Source organism: Sander lucioperca, chromosome 21 (assembly GCF_008315115.2).
Source record: "Sander lucioperca isolate FBNREF2018 chromosome 21, SLUC_FBN_1.2, whole genome shotgun sequence".
In the NCBI taxonomy this organism is placed as follows: domain Eukaryota; kingdom Metazoa; phylum Chordata; class Actinopteri; order Perciformes; family Percidae; genus Sander; species Sander lucioperca.
The window spans coordinates 15,203,639-15,222,112 of record NC_050193.1 but is presented as its reverse complement, the minus strand read 5'-3'; the positions used below and the strand labels follow the sequence as shown (position 1 = coordinate 15,222,112).

At 42.0% G+C, this 18,474-nt stretch overlaps 1 protein-coding gene across 3 annotated transcripts in view; it reads right to left on the bottom strand.

The window, feature by feature from the left end:
* cacng3b (calcium channel, voltage-dependent, gamma subunit 3b) overlaps window positions 1-17,463 on the bottom strand; it is a 31,006-nt gene extending 13,543 nt beyond the window's left edge. For 2 of the 3 annotated variants that reach the window (XR_004896173.1, XM_031320861.2), the window contains exon 1: window positions 15,190-17,463. Coding sequence is in view for 2 of the 3 variants with exons in the window: in XM_031320861.2 (XP_031176721.1) it covers window positions 15,190-15,406 (217 nt within the window). In the remaining variant the exon portion in view is untranslated. The remainder of the gene's footprint in view (window positions 1-15,189) is intronic. The other variant, XM_035996609.1, reaches the window with a different exon arrangement.
* Between the last annotated feature and the right edge of the window lie 1,011 nt (window positions 17,464-18,474).

Sequence of the window (18,474 nt, the reverse complement as noted above, 5' to 3'; positions counted from 1 at the left end):
GTTGCCAAGTGTATATATGTTGCTATGTGTTCATCTGTATGTTTCTGTGTACTGGCTGTGAAAACAATTATCCCTCTGTGACAATAAAACTAAATCTTGAATGAATCTGTCAGTATGGTTTGGATTAAAAGATTAATCATTTAGTGATGAAAATGTCAAATATAATAGCAAATAAATACGGGTATTTGAGCAGGATTGCTTTTGGCAATCAATTATCTTCTTGTGTGATTGTATTGCATCAGATCATATTTTCAGGAAGGTGAACATGTACACATCCTGTACGTGGACATGAATATACATCACAGGCAGAAAAAACAGCAGAAGAGGAGGAGGAGAGAGAGAGAGAGAGAGAGAGAGAGAGAGAGAGAGAGAGAGAGAGAGAGAGAGAGAGAGAGAGAGAGAGAGAGAGAGAGCTGTAGCCTTCAGGGTATGTGCGGGAAACACCAATGAAAAGCCTGATCTCTCTCGCTCTCACACACACGCACGCACGCACGCACGCACGCACGCACGCACGCACGCACGCACGCACACACACACACACACACACACACACACACACACACACACATCAGCCAAGCTCATTAAACTGATAGATGAACACTATCAATCATGCATGTAAAAAAAGCCTTCTGTATCTAGATTGTTTATATCAGTGTATGACAGTTGGGGTGTGTGTGTGTGTGTGTGTGTGTGTGTGTATATTTGTATTGTATTGACTAGGATGCAGTCTCCTACGAGCGTGCCGAGTGACTCATCCTCCTTTGTACAAGTACTCCACAAACACACAGACACACACACATCCATCTGTATGTGTGTGTGTGCTCTGCATGTAGCTTCATTCCCATCATTCAGTCCCATTCACACATGGTCAACACTACAAGGGATATGAGAGAGACAGAGGGAGACGGGGGGGGGGGGGACGGATGTGGGATGAAGGGAAGAGTAGAGAAAAACGAGATGAAGGAGGACGAAGAGAGAGGAAGTGCTGGTTGAAAGAGGTTTGGTGGTAAAATGGCACGGGAGAATTAGAGAGAAATGGGAGGATAGAGGCTGGCGACGGACAACGGACGACTCAAGCTAATGGCTTATTTGCATATGAAGAGGTTCTTTCCAGTACCCGCACTCACTGAAAATCATTCATTAATTGATTCATCCAGCTCATGCAGTCAGAGATAGTAACTAACCTTCGACTGAGACTCTGATTGACAAAAAAGACATTTAAAGAGTGTTTGATTTCTAGATTAAATAAAGTAATAATCTGTAAAACTTCCATATGAATCAAAGTCTGTTTTGCCACACTCTCATACTGATAGATGTACTACTAATTCAACAAATACAGACAAATACATCATCCTTGCACACCCTCTTATCCTTTTCATACTTTCATTAGTGATTTTCTGCTTTTTTGGTTGAAAATGTGGTATCCATAGAGAACAAATTAAAAAGAAATTCATATCTGGATTGTGTATACCCACACATGAAATAAAAATGGATGCTATGGCTGCATATACTTAAATCTGTGTCTGCATTTCTTTTTATAATTTATAATATATATAAAACAATTTAATCTATAATTAAAATAATCATTAGTTGAAGCCTTAAATCACATAAAGGAATATTAAAGAATAAGCCTGCTGTACTTTTTTGGATTTATTGTCAAGAAACCCAAAGAAAAGACCAAAATCAACTATGTGCAGTTAGTTTCTTAATACTTTCTGACTTCCCTACCCTGTCTGTCACTCACAGCCCCAAGTCCATTGTATTCTACTGAAGATGTAAATCTTTAAGTAGCCTACAGTATATAGTGTAATAATAATAATAATAATAATAATAATAATAATATAAAGTTTATTTATTTTTTTAAAGCTAATAAGCCGAGTACCGCTCTGTATTATTTCAAGTGGCCTTATTTGACTGGAGTCACAGAAGGTAACTGTAGCCTTAGCTGTTCCTGTTGGACGCATCAAGGTGTGAAGCATTATCAAACAGAGCTCTGCCTTGTTTCTGCCAGACGGGAAATTTATTAAACCCCCTGCCTTTTAATGTATCGAACCACCCTGATGTATAGAGCACCTCATGCAATGAAATGCCAATGAAGTGATGCGCCAAACACACACACACACACACACACACACACACACACACACACACACACACACACACACACACACACACACACACACACACACACACATACTTAGTGCGTTTCACTATCTTTGTGGGGACCGGTCATTGACATAATGCATTCCCTAGCCCCTTACCCTAACCTTAACCATCACAACTAAATGTCTAACCTTAACCCTAACCTTAACCCTAACCATAACCTAATTCTAACCTTAATCCTAAAACCAAGTCTTAACCCTCAAACAGACCATTAAACTTGTGGGGTCCAGCATTTTGGCCCCACAAAGCTGTCCGGACCCCACAAGTATACTGGACTCCCGGTTGTTGGACCCCACGAATATAGTTAAAGAAGAACACACACACACACACACACACACACACACACACACACACACACACACACACACACACACACACACACACACACACACACAGGATGGGGAGGAGGGAATAGAGAGATGGATGGCTGCTTTTATTTCTCTCTTAGAGGCTGAGAATCTAAATCACAACTGAAGAAAAAGCAGACAGACACACACACACACACACACACACACACACACACACACACACACTTCTGTGTTAGTGTACCTGATGATCTCACACTATTACTTTCTAGAAAATAAAGACGGTCTGCTAAAAATAACCGAAATCAGACACACATACACACACGGTCAACAAACCCAGCGCTAAAGTCCCTCCATCCAAATTTTATTCTTTTCTTATATTTTTTATTCTTTCAACCTTCTTCTTTTGACATCTTCAACTCTTCAACTTCAAGGATATTAACCCTACAGGTTGCAATGGCTTATTTGAATATCACTAAGCTTTTTGGCTCAGGAGAACACCTCCAGAGGAGACAGAGGAAGGCAGAGATAGAGAAAGACCACCTACACCTACAAGTAAAACCTCTCAGCAAAAGTAAATTGATTATTTTAGTGTAGGTCTTTCATTCAATGGCATTACACAGAAGCACCTCCTAGAAAACATTACAAAATTGCATTTATCAAATGGGGTGATAAAGCACCCGACTAAAAAAATAAATACTAATACCTCATCTGCATCACAACACATCTAGAATAATTAATGTTTTTTAAATGGAAATGTGGAGAATGTTGCTCATATTACTACCCCTTAATAAGATGCAACACAAGTAGTAGATTTTGACAAGCAGTAGAGGTTATTGCAGCGATTAAGGCCTTCTCCCCAAGACTTCACCCACCATCTCATTTAAACTGAAGTACAAAGATCAGTTACAGTGCGGTTCATAATGGCCACTTTTATTATTAAATGTGCTTACCCAAATTCTAGTGAAATTATATCAGTGGCCATTTGGATGTAGTCCTTAGCAATATTACTTTGGCTGATTTGGACCCAAGATTGTACACTGGATTGTAAACTATAATGTTTATACAAATAATAACATAACTCAACAGTTCCATTCAGTGTGAAGCCAGACAAGGTTGCTCATTCTTCTTCTTATTATATACCATTACAATCAAGCCATTAGCCATAGCAATTCAACCTGTATTTAAAAGGAAAATGGTGCTACGATATAATTCAGTTGGCTACTTATAAATTCAAATATCATGGAATATGAACAACTAGACCATAGACATCTCTTATAAGCTCATTTCCCTCCTCCAGCTTTATTACAACTCAAACAAGACAAACTACTGGGATCTGCTCGTACTATCGTTGGGGCGCTTGGATAGCACACCGTTGGAACGTTGGAAGAATAATCACGGTCAAGATGAACTTTATGCCTGACATCACATGTTAGTCAATGTGTTTTTTAAATGTATTGTTAAATGTTAATAATTTTGTATTATTAAAAGGAAGAAGACTGTTATCTGGGGAAAAAGTTGGAATTTGATATTACAATAGCTTGGAGGAAACAGCATAGAGATTATTCTGAAGAGGTCTGAGCACAGTAGGATACATTTATGTAGACTGGCTTGACTCCTATCTACACAAATGTCCTGTTCTGTTTGTGTCAGTTCCACATAGAGATAGCGCTTTCAATCATGCAATCACACACATTAATTGTACAACTAGTAACATGGACATGAAAGCTAATATTTAATTGGGACTGACTGCGTCACACTGCTGGTTTATTTCTCTAATTTGGTGCGCCATTAAGGTCATATATGCCTGTGCTTGGGAATTAAAGTGTTTGTATGTGTGTGTGTGTGTGTGTGTGTGTGTATGTGTGTGTGTGTGCCTGTGTGGGTGTATTTTTGTGTGATGGATGCATGTGTGTCAGAACCACACATTTGCTGTTTTTTAAGTCTAACAGCAAACTAACGAGCACACACACAGGGAAACAAAACAGCATATGTACTAAGATAGCAAACACACACACACACACACACACACACACACACACACACACACACACATGCACACACACGCAGTGGGAACATCTATCAGGAGATATTTGCCTCACAAAGGTCAACATGTCCTGAGGGCAGCTGCGACCACAGCCACAGCAATGCATTATGGGACACCGCGAATAGGGATGGTAGTCCAGTGTGTGCATGATTGTCTGCCTGTGTGTGTCTCAGTGAGTCATGTGGTTTAGTTTCTCCTACTCGGCCCAGTATACTGCTGCTGTCACTTATGCATATACACATGCACATATGAACATACACATGCACACTCCCTTTTGTGTGCTATAGTTTCTCAGTAAGACGTAAAACCATGACATCATGATAGAGTTCATAGTATATTTAGAAAGCACAGTCCCAAAAAAAAAAAAAAAGTAAAGAGAGAGGAAGGTGCACTTTACTAATATTGATAATAATTGCAGCTATATCCCAAACAGGCCTGTCATGTTTAACTATAAGCATCACAGAACATTTATGTAATGAAGACCTATGTTTGAACTCCAAAAAGCCATACTTTAATAGACAGATAATTAATAATACAGCTCCTGAGAACACACACACGCACACGCACACGCGCACGCACGCACGCACGCACACACACACACACACACACACACACACACACACACACACACACACACACACAGAGAACTGAAAGACGAGAGGTAAAGGAGAAACACTTTTCATTTCACTGACTCCTGACTAACTGTTGGCTGTTCTTAAGAGTGCCAAACTACGGATACACTTGTATTATTTAGCTTTACCACACATCTTACTTTCTCTTTTTGCACCTCCATACCTCTTTTTCACTCTCCTCAGCCTCTCCTTTGCTTTCTGCTATTTCTAATGTTCCCTGATCGGGCTGCTCTGTTATTTGTGCTGTCTTTCTTCCAGCTATCTGTTTAATCAATATATTTAACCTTCGTCTTCAGGTGAAACTAGGGTCACAAAGGGTCGGTAAATTCCCGAAAAACAAAATTTTCCAAGTGAAGTTTAGCTCGGGAAGTTTTACATGATTTTAATATAGAAATCTTACCTTTTAAATAGTGAATGACTGTGGGGGGAAATACACATAACAAGACTAGGTCAAACTCTAGCATATGTCTAGACCGTGTATGGTCAATGTGCTTAATTGGGACCAAATTGTTACTGGGATAGTTAGCGGTGGTGTCTCTTATGTAAATTAAATGTTCATCTGTAGTGGTCCCATTAAATATTAGTTTGTTGTGTACTGACTGTGTGATTAATGTTACTTTGTTAAACAGACCAGACCTTAGTTTCACCCCATGATAATTATGAACCACAGCCTCAAATTCTGGTCTAAAGGAACTAAACTTAAGTCCCACTGGCACTGTTACCTTGTGCAACATTCAGATGGTTCTATTTTAAAGCAGATTTCTCATTTTCTATAATGTGTAGGCCTACTCCTTTATGTTATTTGAGTAGTTTATCTTTTACTGGGTTTTCACCGGCTGTTGAAGCACTGCCCACATCCTTTCGGTGCCCATGTTGAGCTGGAATTGACCGTAGTTTTGTTACCCTAGCTAAAATGGATTTAAAACTATTTAATAAATTCCAGGACAACAATAAAAAGAAGCTCACATTTGCTGAATCTTATCAAAATGCCACATTATAAAATCAATCCAGGTCAAACTCTTTGTACATAGAAGCAGTGTTGCATTGATAAAAACAGAGTCAACGTTATCAAACTATATTGTCATATCAAAAGTAGACAATTCTGACCAGATAACAAACTGTATAATTTCAGATTAAAGCAGAAATATTTGCCTGCTTCAATCAGTCCAGTTCTACTTGTGAAGTTACGGGCAAATAATGCTGCATGCATACCAAACAGTGAAAATACTCCACTAGACAAAAATACTGCCTCAAATCAAGGTTATAAAGGAAACACAAACAACTGTGTGTCCAGATGCCCCCACGATTGTGACGAGCTGGCCATGAGCTTTTTTTTATTTTGTCCTTGATCTAACTCTTACACACACACACACACACACACACACACACACACACACACACACACACATACACACACACACACACACACACACACACACACACACACACACACACACACACACACACACAATGTATACATCTCTTGACTCTTATACAGCAGAGTTACAGAATCGGACACTGAAACACCATAAATCATCGTTACAATAATAACAAGACCCTTGCAAAAAACTAACTAAAGGAGTAACAATAATCAATCAAGAGTGCTCTGGTGTAAGCAAAGATTTAGGTTTGTAAAATGTATTATTTATATTGACAGATAGGGGAGAAAAATCTGGTGATACTCTTGAAGCAAAAATGTCAGTCAAATCTGATATGTTTGACTGACATGAGAGGATGCTTGCAGCTTTACTTTTAATGTTGTTGGAGAGCCTTGGGTCTTTTGTGTGGGAAAGCTTTAGCAGTTTGGGCAAAATTGACCTTACATATATACCTATTGACCTTGCAAAAATAGAAATGGATTCTATGTTCTAGACAATGCTATTTTAGTTTCCCAAATATTGTTACTAGCTGATTCAGTTTATGTAAAGGTGATACATTTCTTTCAGCATGACAGAAAACGTTTGAGAACCACTACACCAACATAATCTTAATTATTACAGGAACACAGCTAGCTGTAAGAACTATGCCAATCTCAAACTAACCCCAGTGAAGTTATAGGATTTGAGCTTTTCTAGAATGCAACTCGGTTACACGTAAAACACAGCATTTACACCAAATGTGTTTCCAGCAACAAGCCCCTCATACCAAATGACAAAACAGGTAATTTAATAATACGATCCTTTCCTAAATTGCCACAGTGACTGGGTCATGGTCAGGGAAAGATCATGGTCTGACAAGACCGAAACAAGACTCAGAATCCGCAGCCATGTTGGCGGATCTGTGGGGATGGGAATGTCATTAGTTTGCAAGATATTTGGTCATAAACCAATGTATCGGACAAATTGAAATTTTACCTTGATGATGGCACTAGATGGAAAGTTAGAGCATAATCAAATTCATCCTGAGGGTAATATGAATTGGTGCCCCAAATTTCATGGCAATCCATCCACTAGACATTCCACTGAAACCCACCAATGTTGAGCTCATTGGGGCACTAGAGAAAAATAAAAGCTAAAAGATAAAAGATATCACCAAAGTCATTAGGGTACATCCTCTGGAAACCATGAATGTCTGTACGAAATTCCATGGCAATCCATCGAGTAGTTGTTGAGATATTTCAGTCAGGATCAAAGTGGTGTATGGACCGACAGACAAACACCACCTCCCCTAGAGCCTCGTTGCTAGCGTGGCTAAAAACTACTTGGTTAAGGTCATAGTTAAAAGAAGCAAACTTTTACTGTTGGTAGGAAACAGATGAAAACAGGGATCAATCTTGTTACAATCACGCTCGACTTCCCATTCCAACCTCCTCCCTACAAGTTTTTACGGTGTTACAGAGCGTAACATAGGCAGTTTTAGTCATTGGCACAAATGACCAATGCTGTAGTTATTGTGGTGAGGACAGCCTCGTTACCAGGGGAGCTGTCCCTAATCAGTCGATGTGTAGTCCAAAAGCTGCATTTGAGTGGCCCGTCACAACCCAGCCACATGCGCACACAAACATGCAGAATATAAAGCGTTTTGTCAACAAGAAAACAGAGGAGAAGAAGAGGAGGGAGTGAGCAAGGGAGAGGAAAAGAAAAGTTGAAAAGCAGAGCAAATTGGACTGCTTGTTTCCTCAGAGCGCCTCTGACAGCTCAGTGTGGGTGATTGTGACTCTTCATCTCCCTCTCTCTGTCTCTACCTCTCTTGCTCTCTCTGATTACCTCTTTCCAGGCGAAAGGAGAGAGAAGATGGGGGAGAGGGAAAAGGGGATAGAGAGAGGAAGAGGCTAGTTTCCACGGTGATGGCTGATGAAAGGGAACAGGACAGGTTCTGCTTGGTTGCACACCTCCTCTTTCTCTCTCTTCTTTCCACCTTTTCTGTTCTTCGTCAAACGCCCATGTTCTTTCTTTCTCTCTCTCTCTCTTTCTCTGAAACATTTTTCTTCCTGTTTCAAATCTTCTCATCATCCCTCCTTTACTGCCCCTCGTTTTCTCTACTCTCATTACCAAAACATTCATTCATTCCTTTCCAATCTCCCCTTCATCTTCTCTCACATCTTCTCACTTTTATGCATGCTTGTTTCTAGCATCGAGCCACACTATGTTGCCAACATTAACCTCACATCTCATTCCAAAACAATGGGCATTAACATGCTGCTCTAACAGCCTTAACTATGTCTGGGAAAGTTGTCCACAATATTTGAAACCTGGCTGCAGCTGTTTGCTCCCATTCAGCCACTTGAGCATTAGTGTCGTCAGGCACGGATCGACTGTAATGGCCCTGACACACCAACCCGACGGCTGACTGTCGGCAGAAAAGGCAGTCGGACTGATCAGTCGGCTCCCCGAGGTCCAAAAAGTACCTCGGAACACACCAAAGCGACGGCAACTTGAGCATACATTCTGCGCGTGCGCGAGACGTAATACAAAAAATTAAAACCGGAAATGACGAACGCATCACGTGGGTCTGGCTTCTCCAGCTGACCGATAATGGCGGCTTGTTCGAAATACGATCTCGTATTTTACGAAAATAGTTCACTGAAACGTGTTTCTGAAAACATTTTAAGCGAGAAATAGGCCAAACAGTTGCTGAATCTGTCTTCATTTCAGATCGACAAAGGTCAGTTTAAAAGATTTTCGTCAGATTATGAGAGGCGTTCGTCACACATCCCGCTCGCCACTCCACCAATCAGATTGGTCATTGAGTCCGACTGCCCGCCCTCCGACCCAGCAAGTCAGGTTGGCCAAAATGAAGGCCGACGGCCCCTCCGACGGACGACGGCACGGAACACACCAAACAGACTCGAGTCACCGACCTCGCCAGGCGGCCGATTATTGGGTTGGTGTGTCAGGGCCTTAAGACGATAAGGCCCGGCTTGCAGGCCGCGTTCCAGTTCAACCCAAAGGGGTTTAATGTGGTTGAGGTCGGAGCTCTGTGCCAAGTTTTTCCACACCAAACTAAAAAAAACAAAACATTTCTTTATGAAATTTGCCTTGTGCATGGGGGACATTGCAGTATTGAAACATCATAGGGCCTTCCCCAAAGAATTTTCACATGGTTAGACTGACAGTTTTGTCTTAAATATCATTGTTTGCTGTAGTATTAAGATTTCCCCTAACAGCCTTGGACTAAAAGTACACCAAGGTAAGTGGAAAAGGGTGTCCACATACATTTGGCCATATAGTGTATCTGTCTTCTGTTCTTTTTTTCATTTATTTCCAAACTCTTACAAAAACCCTATTTTCTCCTCCTTTTGCTCGCCATCTCTGTCCTTCATTCCTTCCCCCCACCTTCCTTCCTGCCCTCCTTCCTCCCACTGCCACCTAGGCGATCATTTTTGTCCCTGTCTCAGTTTAAAACCCTCTTCCTTCTGTCTATTACCAGGTGATCATTTAGATCCCCCGGCGTGGTCAAACACTCCCCAGAGATTCACCTGAAACAGAGGCCATGCACAGCTCATCCATCACTACCCACCCACCACCCGTCTCCTCTGCTTCATTCATGCACATTCTGGTCTCTCTTCATTCATGTTCTACCTCCCCCCTCCTTTCTTCTCTCCTCATTTCCCGGCTTCCTCATGCTCATTTATCACAGTGGGAACTTAACACCTCAGTACACCTGCACAGACACACAATAACACAGTCACTGCATGCAAGAAGTCCCAACTTGAGCACACACACACACACACACACACACACACACACTGGCGGTAGGTAGAGGAACCACAGACAATTACGAATAAAGAGTGTCAAAAACTTACAGTAACATAGACCCCATTTACACCTGGTATTAACAAGTGATCTATATCTGACATTATATACAAGACATTACAAATGCCTGTACAATCCTATGTGGATTCAGTGAAGACTTTTACTTTGAAGGGAACACAATTCTGGTGTTATATTTCCTAATTTTCCTACGTTTTCTGTGGTGTTAATATATTTTTATGGGAGTAAACACGTTGTCATGTAGAATTTGTAAATTTTCCTGTAAAAAGAAATAATGTTTTAACAGGAAGTACAGCCTTTTGTTTTCATTTTATTGTATATACATTGCACACATACAGTGTTGCAATTTGTCTTTACGTCCTCTTTTGGCTCCAGTCTTTTCTTTTAAAAGGTATTTCTTTGTTGTATTACTTTCAGTGTTTTTTTTTCTATATGTGATGTCAAGTTAATCTATAGAAGTCTAAAGTAAATGCACTGATATTTTTTTTTTTCATTTTGGAGATACAGTTTTATTTTTTGTCATGCATAAATCTGAAGAGTTTAAATTTGAAGAGAAGTTTATCAAGACGTGTGTGGCTGCCGTGTAGCTTGCAGCACAGGTGTACAGGTGTTCAGTGACAATATCAATGGTTTTCCACAGGCACAAGTATTCATGTAAAAGGGAGGTATATGGCTTTATGTATAAATACGGTTTTACTGTAATATTTTTAATAATTATCTGGAAAGAATGTAAATGGGTTAATTATTTCATGAAAATTGTATACATCTTTAGTATGTTTGGGCATTTTACGCTTTCTTTCTTCTCTTCTCGTTTTACACTTTTACACAGAGAGCCTTTAAACACAGAGACTGTGAATGCTTTGTTTTGTAACAATTGCAGCAAAGTTCTAGCCTAGAAATTTAGACGCACCCTATCGGCAGAAAATGTATTTTGCAGCCAGAGTCGTTTAGCAACTCTCCGTTGGCATGCGAGCTGGAAAAGCCAAATTCTAGTCGGGCCAATCACATTGTGTATAGAGTCGGCGGGCGGGCTTAACATAATGACAGCAGAGTTGCGACGGTTCCGCGTGAATTCCCTGCTACTTGAAAACAAGAAGATGGCTGCTGCTGCTGCTGGCGAACAGCGGTCTTTGGAATCGGCTTTGGCTGCGACTCTGGAAGACTTGGAGTTAAGCTTTTCTTTGAGAAAAGAACAAACAACGGCACTGAAGTCATTCGTAAAAAAGGAAGATGTGTTCGGAGTTTTGCCGACCGGATTCCTTCTTCGTTGCTCTGGTTGGTTGTAACACTGTCCTATTACGTGCAGAGGGAATTTGAAAGACAACCGTTTATCCCGCCCCTCGGATTGAGCCCTGCCAATGGTGAGTTCCCAGACCGAACATCTTGATGTGAGTCTGGCTTGTCAGGCAAGCAAAGTTATGCTGGTGCCTTGCAATAAATTGCAATTTAGGTAGGCAGCTCTGGCAGACTTTTCAACAAACATCCCACATCATGGGAACCAATGCTGCTGTATGGGGTTTACTTATTTTTTCCTTTGCTGAAGAAAGGGTCATCCGTAGTTTTATGCTGCTGTTTGAAATAGCAAGAAGAGGTAGACTTAGGTGTGCTTTCAATTAGTTGGGCAGAGATGTTTTTAAAGAATGTGGTCAACCTGTACAGATAGCATTCACACCTGGCTGAGATCCCTGTCTTTAACCAGGTGATATTCTGATACAGATTACATGTTAAGGGGTAAATGGGGACGTAAATTATCATAGTACACAAGAAGCCTGATTACACCTCAGAAACACACACGCACACACTGCACTTTAGTCACCTTAAGCTCCTCCATGAATCAATGCCATCTTAATATTTTTTTTGATAAAATAGGATGATTCTTAAGGCTTTTTTGCCTCATATCGTCTCTGACAGAAACTGTGTTGCTGTAAAAGGTGCTGCATGTTTTATGCTGCACAGTTCATATGCATGACTGCTCTATACATTCACTGTAAGAACACTGCATACATGATGTTTTTTTACCGCCCTGCATCTCTCACTCACTCACTCACTCTCTGATATCAGGCAGACTAGAAGCCACATGTACACGAGTCAGAGACATCCATTTCCCGTCAGTTTATGAGGCGTTTATAAATTATAAAAAACGTGACAACCAGGGACCCGGAATGAGCGAAGGGGGGATAAGATGGACAGAATGAGAAAAGAGATGAGAGAACTTATTCACTTTAGTTGTGTTATTGTGTGTGTGCGTGCATGCTTTTGGTGTCTGTTGCACGTGAGCCTGTGCATGTGTGCATGCACTGACATTGTGCTGACATTGTGTTAACTTGGTGTATTGCTCCCGCAGCTGTGCTTGTTTGGTGGCTTGGGAAAATCCTAGAATTTGTCTATTTATTCATTCAATTACAAGTATGTGTGTGTCAGAGTGTGTGTGTGTGTGTGTGTGTGTGTGTGTGTGTGTAAATGAGGGTGTGTGTGTTCAATAAAGCCTTTTACCTGTGCCATCTGGCCCTGTAATAGCATTCTCTGCCCCCCAGAATGAGATGGTTATGTCTGGATGCATCAGACACACACATACACACACACACACACACACACACACACACACACACACACACACACACACACACACACACACACACACACACTAGAGGCAATGCAATGCATATTTTAATGGTAAAAAACTGTTTACTTGCCCCTATGCAAGATCAAAGTCAAATCATTTACAGTGAATTATGCGTCAAGTCATGAAGCATCAAATTGGAAAAATCCAAGTCTACAATGTTGTTTGACCCCATCTGTTTGTTGTCTTAAAATGAGCTAGATACAAGGATTGACATCCTTAGGATCAGTATTTCTATAATGAAATACTGATTTATGTGAAAAATCCTTTAAACTTCAAAGATAAAAGTTCACCATTTATGGAATGTTCCCTGTTAGTGTTTTAAGGTCAGTTTGTTGTGAGAGACAATGTATGCTTTCTGAGTAAGAAGTGTTGCCAGTGTTTTGGCCGAACGTCCCTATTTTGTGATATGAATGAAGTGTTTTGGTGGTTTGAGTGAGTTTTTGGTGGTAAGATCAACTGTCTGGCCGATATACATGTTGGTAATCCAGACTGTATGTACAGTTTTGAAAACGTGGCTTCAGTATTGACTGATGCTTGTTAGCAATTGAAAAAATACTTTTGTACTATGCACTAGGCACTAGCATGAAGTACTTAATTCAAGACTCCACAAGGAAGGTGGAAAGAGATGACAGAAGAGAAGACGACACACACACACACACACACACACACACACACACACACACACACACACACACACACACACACACACACACACACACACACACACACACACACACACACACACACACACACAGTGCTTTCTTTCCAACTGTAGTCACTTGTACCTCTTAAGATATTAGTGCTTTCCTTCGCTTTGTCAAGTTTGGAGCCTCATTACATGCTGTAATAAAGTATGCTTTAACTGCTTACCAATTAAAGTGAACACAAATAAAAAGAGCCACTTTACCTCTTTAAATTGATGTAATCTATCTTATCTTATTTGTCTATCTGCTGCAATTATCTCTGCCCCGTCTACCCTTATTTTCATCTAGGTTTAGGTTTCGATTTTCAAGATAGCCACAAGACTTGAGGATTGGAAATGATATGGCTTCATGAATCAGAGAGCTGATTCAATAAGGTACATGAAGCTACAAAGATGGGATGTGTCTCTGAAGCCAAGTGGGGAAAAACCTGATTTAATGAGGCAGTTTTTTGGGGTTTTATGATCTTACCTAAATAACTAAATGATGCAAACTAAGGACATTGACCGAACAAGAAGTGCCAGAGGTGAAGCTGCAATTGTGTAACACTGCTTCTGACAAGTGGAGGGGACTGTGGGACATGAGGTTTAAGTAAAAAATGGCAGAAACCATCACACCTGTGTGATAATTGTGGAAGTGCCAGTCCTTGTAATGACCAGTGGATTCTGGCTCCGAAAACATTGTTAGTAGTCAATGTAAAAGCGCTGCACTTCTCTCCAGAAATAGAGAGAAAACTTAATGGTCACTGTGCATGTCAGTCACCTTGTCATAGAGTCTTATGATGATGAGATGTATGACTCAAATCAGGGTGTAATTTGGGAGTGTTTGCATGAATCGACAGGTCTCTCTCAACAATTTGTATTTTCTTGCTCCCAACAACAAGATGACTTCAAAAGAACATATTCCTAACAACACTGTGAGTCCTGGCAACAGTGTGCAGATCCAGGTACTTGTTGGTGGTGCAGCCGACTGGCTAATAGCACTGCCAGCTGTCCGTATTTTTGTCTGTTGGTGCTTTATTTGTACTTTCAGCGCGTGTGATGACAACAAGAGCGTATCAATAAATATCCTATTCTATTTAATCATGTTGCAGAGGAAGGGATGTGAGGGTGAACTCAGGAAAGGAATGCCCACACACACACACACACACACACACACACACACACACACACACAAGCACCTATGGTGTTAGACAGACATAGGCAAACAGTAGGGGAGAAATGATGTGTGTGTTATGTGTGTGGAGAGGCAAGGACAGAAAAATAACAACATGCACATGGATACACACTAGGAAAGAAAAACAGACAGCTAGACAAACAGAGAGAGAGGGGGGGGACATGTTGGTGCACGCGCGCGCACACACGCTCTCTCTCTCTCTTTCTCTCTCTCTCTCTCTCTCACACACACACACACACACACACACACACACACACACAGTGACAGAGAGACCGCTATAAGAGAGAGACAGACAGCTAGTCAGTCAGTCAGTCAGACTGATCACGTACCTTCCAGACAGCAGGTTCGCCAGAGGCCGGAGTGCGTCATCACCTCCTCGTTCTTGCGGCTCGTGTCGTTGTCGCCGCTGCTCTTCACGCGGCAGACCCCGCGCGAGTACAGCCAGTAGTCGGTACCGACGGCGATGGTCATGAGGCTGAAGGCGGCGAACGCGCCCACCGTCGTCACGAGCATCTGGACGCCGCGGTCACACATCAGCATCTTCATATAGGCGGCTCCTGTTTGTCTTAATCTCTTTTGCTCCTCTCTTTTAGATTCACCCTTTTATTTCCTTTATATCCCGCGAGATTTGGAGAGTCAGTGAAGGGTTCAACAGACAGGCACTCAAAAAAAATAAATAGAAAATATTGTTAAGGTGGTGAATTTATAAGTATTGAGCGAAAAATAAAGTACTCGGCTGCCTTGTCCGTTGAGTTGACAAGCGGTTCGTGGCAAAGGGCGGGAAGGTGGGAGGGCGGCACGTCACTTTCTCGCGCATCAAAAACCGGTTTTTACCACCACCACCACCCTCATACATACACACGCACGCACACACCGGAGGTTTAACGACCACCGGTTGTCCCCGACTACCCGACACTGCACTCACTCAGTCAGAGCAAAGGGTAACGGCGATGACACATTCTGCCTCTCCTTCCGTTTTTTAGTCCCACGGTTAGGCTGGGCGAGCTGCGTTAGAGCCGCCTTATCCACCAGTAACCAGAGATCTTCTCGTCTCTCTCCTCTCCTTTTTTTTTTGCTCCGTTTCCCCTTTATCTCTCCTCTTCTTCTCCTTCCTTCCTTCCTTCCTTCCTTCCTTCCTTCCTCTTTTCTAACTTCTGATTTTCCAAAACAGCTCCCTTTTTTTAATCTGTTAACCCTTAACAACCAAGGTCTGCATGTGAGGACTCCATCTTTAAAACAAGAGCAAAAGGGGGGTTAGTTTGTTTTCTTGATTGATGTAACCGCACAGCATAAGTCAAGGGAGGAGTGTTTCTACTAAAACATCACTGTTCCTCACTCACCGCTGGATTTGTTGACCGGTGAAGGATGTCCTTCCTCGACAATCTCTCTTACAGCAGCGCCAAAATATGAGGCGGTACAGTGGGTTTATTCTTTGTTGCTCGGCTTCCTGCTGAATTACTGAATGAATGGACAGATTAATAAAGCCCATACGTCAGCTATGAAGAGAGAGAGCGGACGTTGACCGAAATCCGTCGTGTGTTTTCGGCTCCAGCTGTTGACTCACTGACATGCTTTTTTCCTTCCTCCTCGATGTCCAGAGTAGGCTATAGGCTACAGAAACTCATCCAAACACGCAGCCGCTAACATAAATTCATTTTTTTTAATGCATTATCTGCAGTGGAGAGGCACGCAGCACGGGTATTTAAGTTGAACGGGCTTTAAATAGGCACCCAAATGACACCGAGACGGAATAATCAAATGTCTTCCACAAAACAGCCGTCTTCGCTCTCTCTCGTTGCCGAAGTTCAACCGCAATGGGGACAGACCGTCCGATAAGACGCCTGCTGATGGAGACTGTAGGACAGTTACACCCGCCTGGGTTTGCTCCAGAGAAACGTGCCCGTCGGTACAAATGAAAAAAATGACAGCCGTCGCCTCCTCCTCCTCCTCGTCCTCCTCCTCCTCCTCTCGGTCCAACCAACACAAACTAAAACTAACCGCGGGTCTCCTCAAACTCCGCCTGAGGCCGAACCGCTCGGCTCGGATTGGGCTAGTGGGTGACAGCGCCCTTCAGGAGCTAATCATGTACAGTCACTGCTGCGTGTCCCGCCCACCGCCGCAACGCCGTCAGTATAAAGGATGGGGGGCTCCAGTCCAGAGAGGAGAGAATATGTAGCCTATAGTTTCAGTAAAATGAGGGCTACTTCTTTTAGTAGGGATATAATCAGAGACACATCTTTATGCTCCTGTAGTCAGGCAGTAGACTACCTGTATCAAAACACAGCATTTCTGCAATGAGCATGTTTTCCAAGCAGTGGAGATAATAGGGAAATAGCATCACTGGTCAAACTCGTTGTAATTAGTTATTGGATGATACCTACGCAAAGTCGTTATAAAATAGTAATGTTGATCAGATTTGTTCACAAACCACCCGCTTCTAATGTCTTAAATGCAGCTTTCAGTTTTCTAGACAGAGTGGCGCCGCGCCGCTTGCCGCTGTCGCGTTGGGAGCTTCTGCCGCGCCTGAAGAGCTGTCCGTGGTGCTGAATGTTCGTTCGTTGTGGCGCTGTCCTTGGTCGAAGCGCAGCGGTATTCTCCCCTCTGTTTTCCTCTGTCTCTCTGAAGAGAGAGAGTGAGAGAGAGAGAGAGAGAGAGAGGGAGAGAGGGAGAGAGAGAGAGAGAGATAGAAAGAGAAAAGAGAGAGATTGGCAAGCGGTGCATGAAGAATCGCGCCCGGGAGAGAAGCAGAGACGCCACTTAAAGGGCCACGGACCGTTTTTAATGATTCCACTCCAGCGAGGCTTCCACACAAGGCGGTCTGAGCTTCACACTTCACTTAACACACAGGAGTGCGTGCGTGTGTGCATGTGGATTGTGGCGTGTGCCTGTTTATGTCTCCATTCACGTGACTCTGCTGTGTGCAAATGTGTGTACATATGAACATGTGTAAGTGTCTTTTTGAGACGTTTTGTGTGTGTGTGTGTGTGTGTGTGTGTGTGTGTGTGTGTGAGAGAGAGAGAGAGAGAGAGAGAGAGAGAGAGAGAGAGAGAGAGAGAGAGAGAGAGAGAGAGAGTGCCGCAGGAGGCTGAATAGATCTGTTTAAAAGCTCATTGTATTGTATTGTTTAAACAATGAATAAAAGCCTGTCTTCGTCACTTGAGACAAATATAAATGATAGGATGACAGGACTGCAGGGATGAATAAATACCCCCCCTCCCAATTGTTATTGTTATAATATCTTTATTGACTGAAAGATGTTTCTTATTTTCTTTCTTTCTATTAATCAATGAGAATCAATGTGTAGGTCGCTCTGTAATACCCAGTGTGCATGTTTGTGTGTGAATGAACACATAAACAAACATGCACATATACAACACACATTTCTTTCTCTCTTTCTGTCTGTCCTTCTCTGCATGCTTGTCAAGGTGACAAAAGTGAACAAGTGAAGAATGATGCGTAGTTAAACTGTTAACTGAAGTTAAGTGTTGGTGGTTTGAGTAACGACAGCATTGTAGAATTAGCTGCATGTTGTTGTCAATTTGTTGAAGTGCCATAACTGACTGATTGACTGACTGACTATCAGGCTGTAAGTGACTTAAAGATGGAGTGAGAGA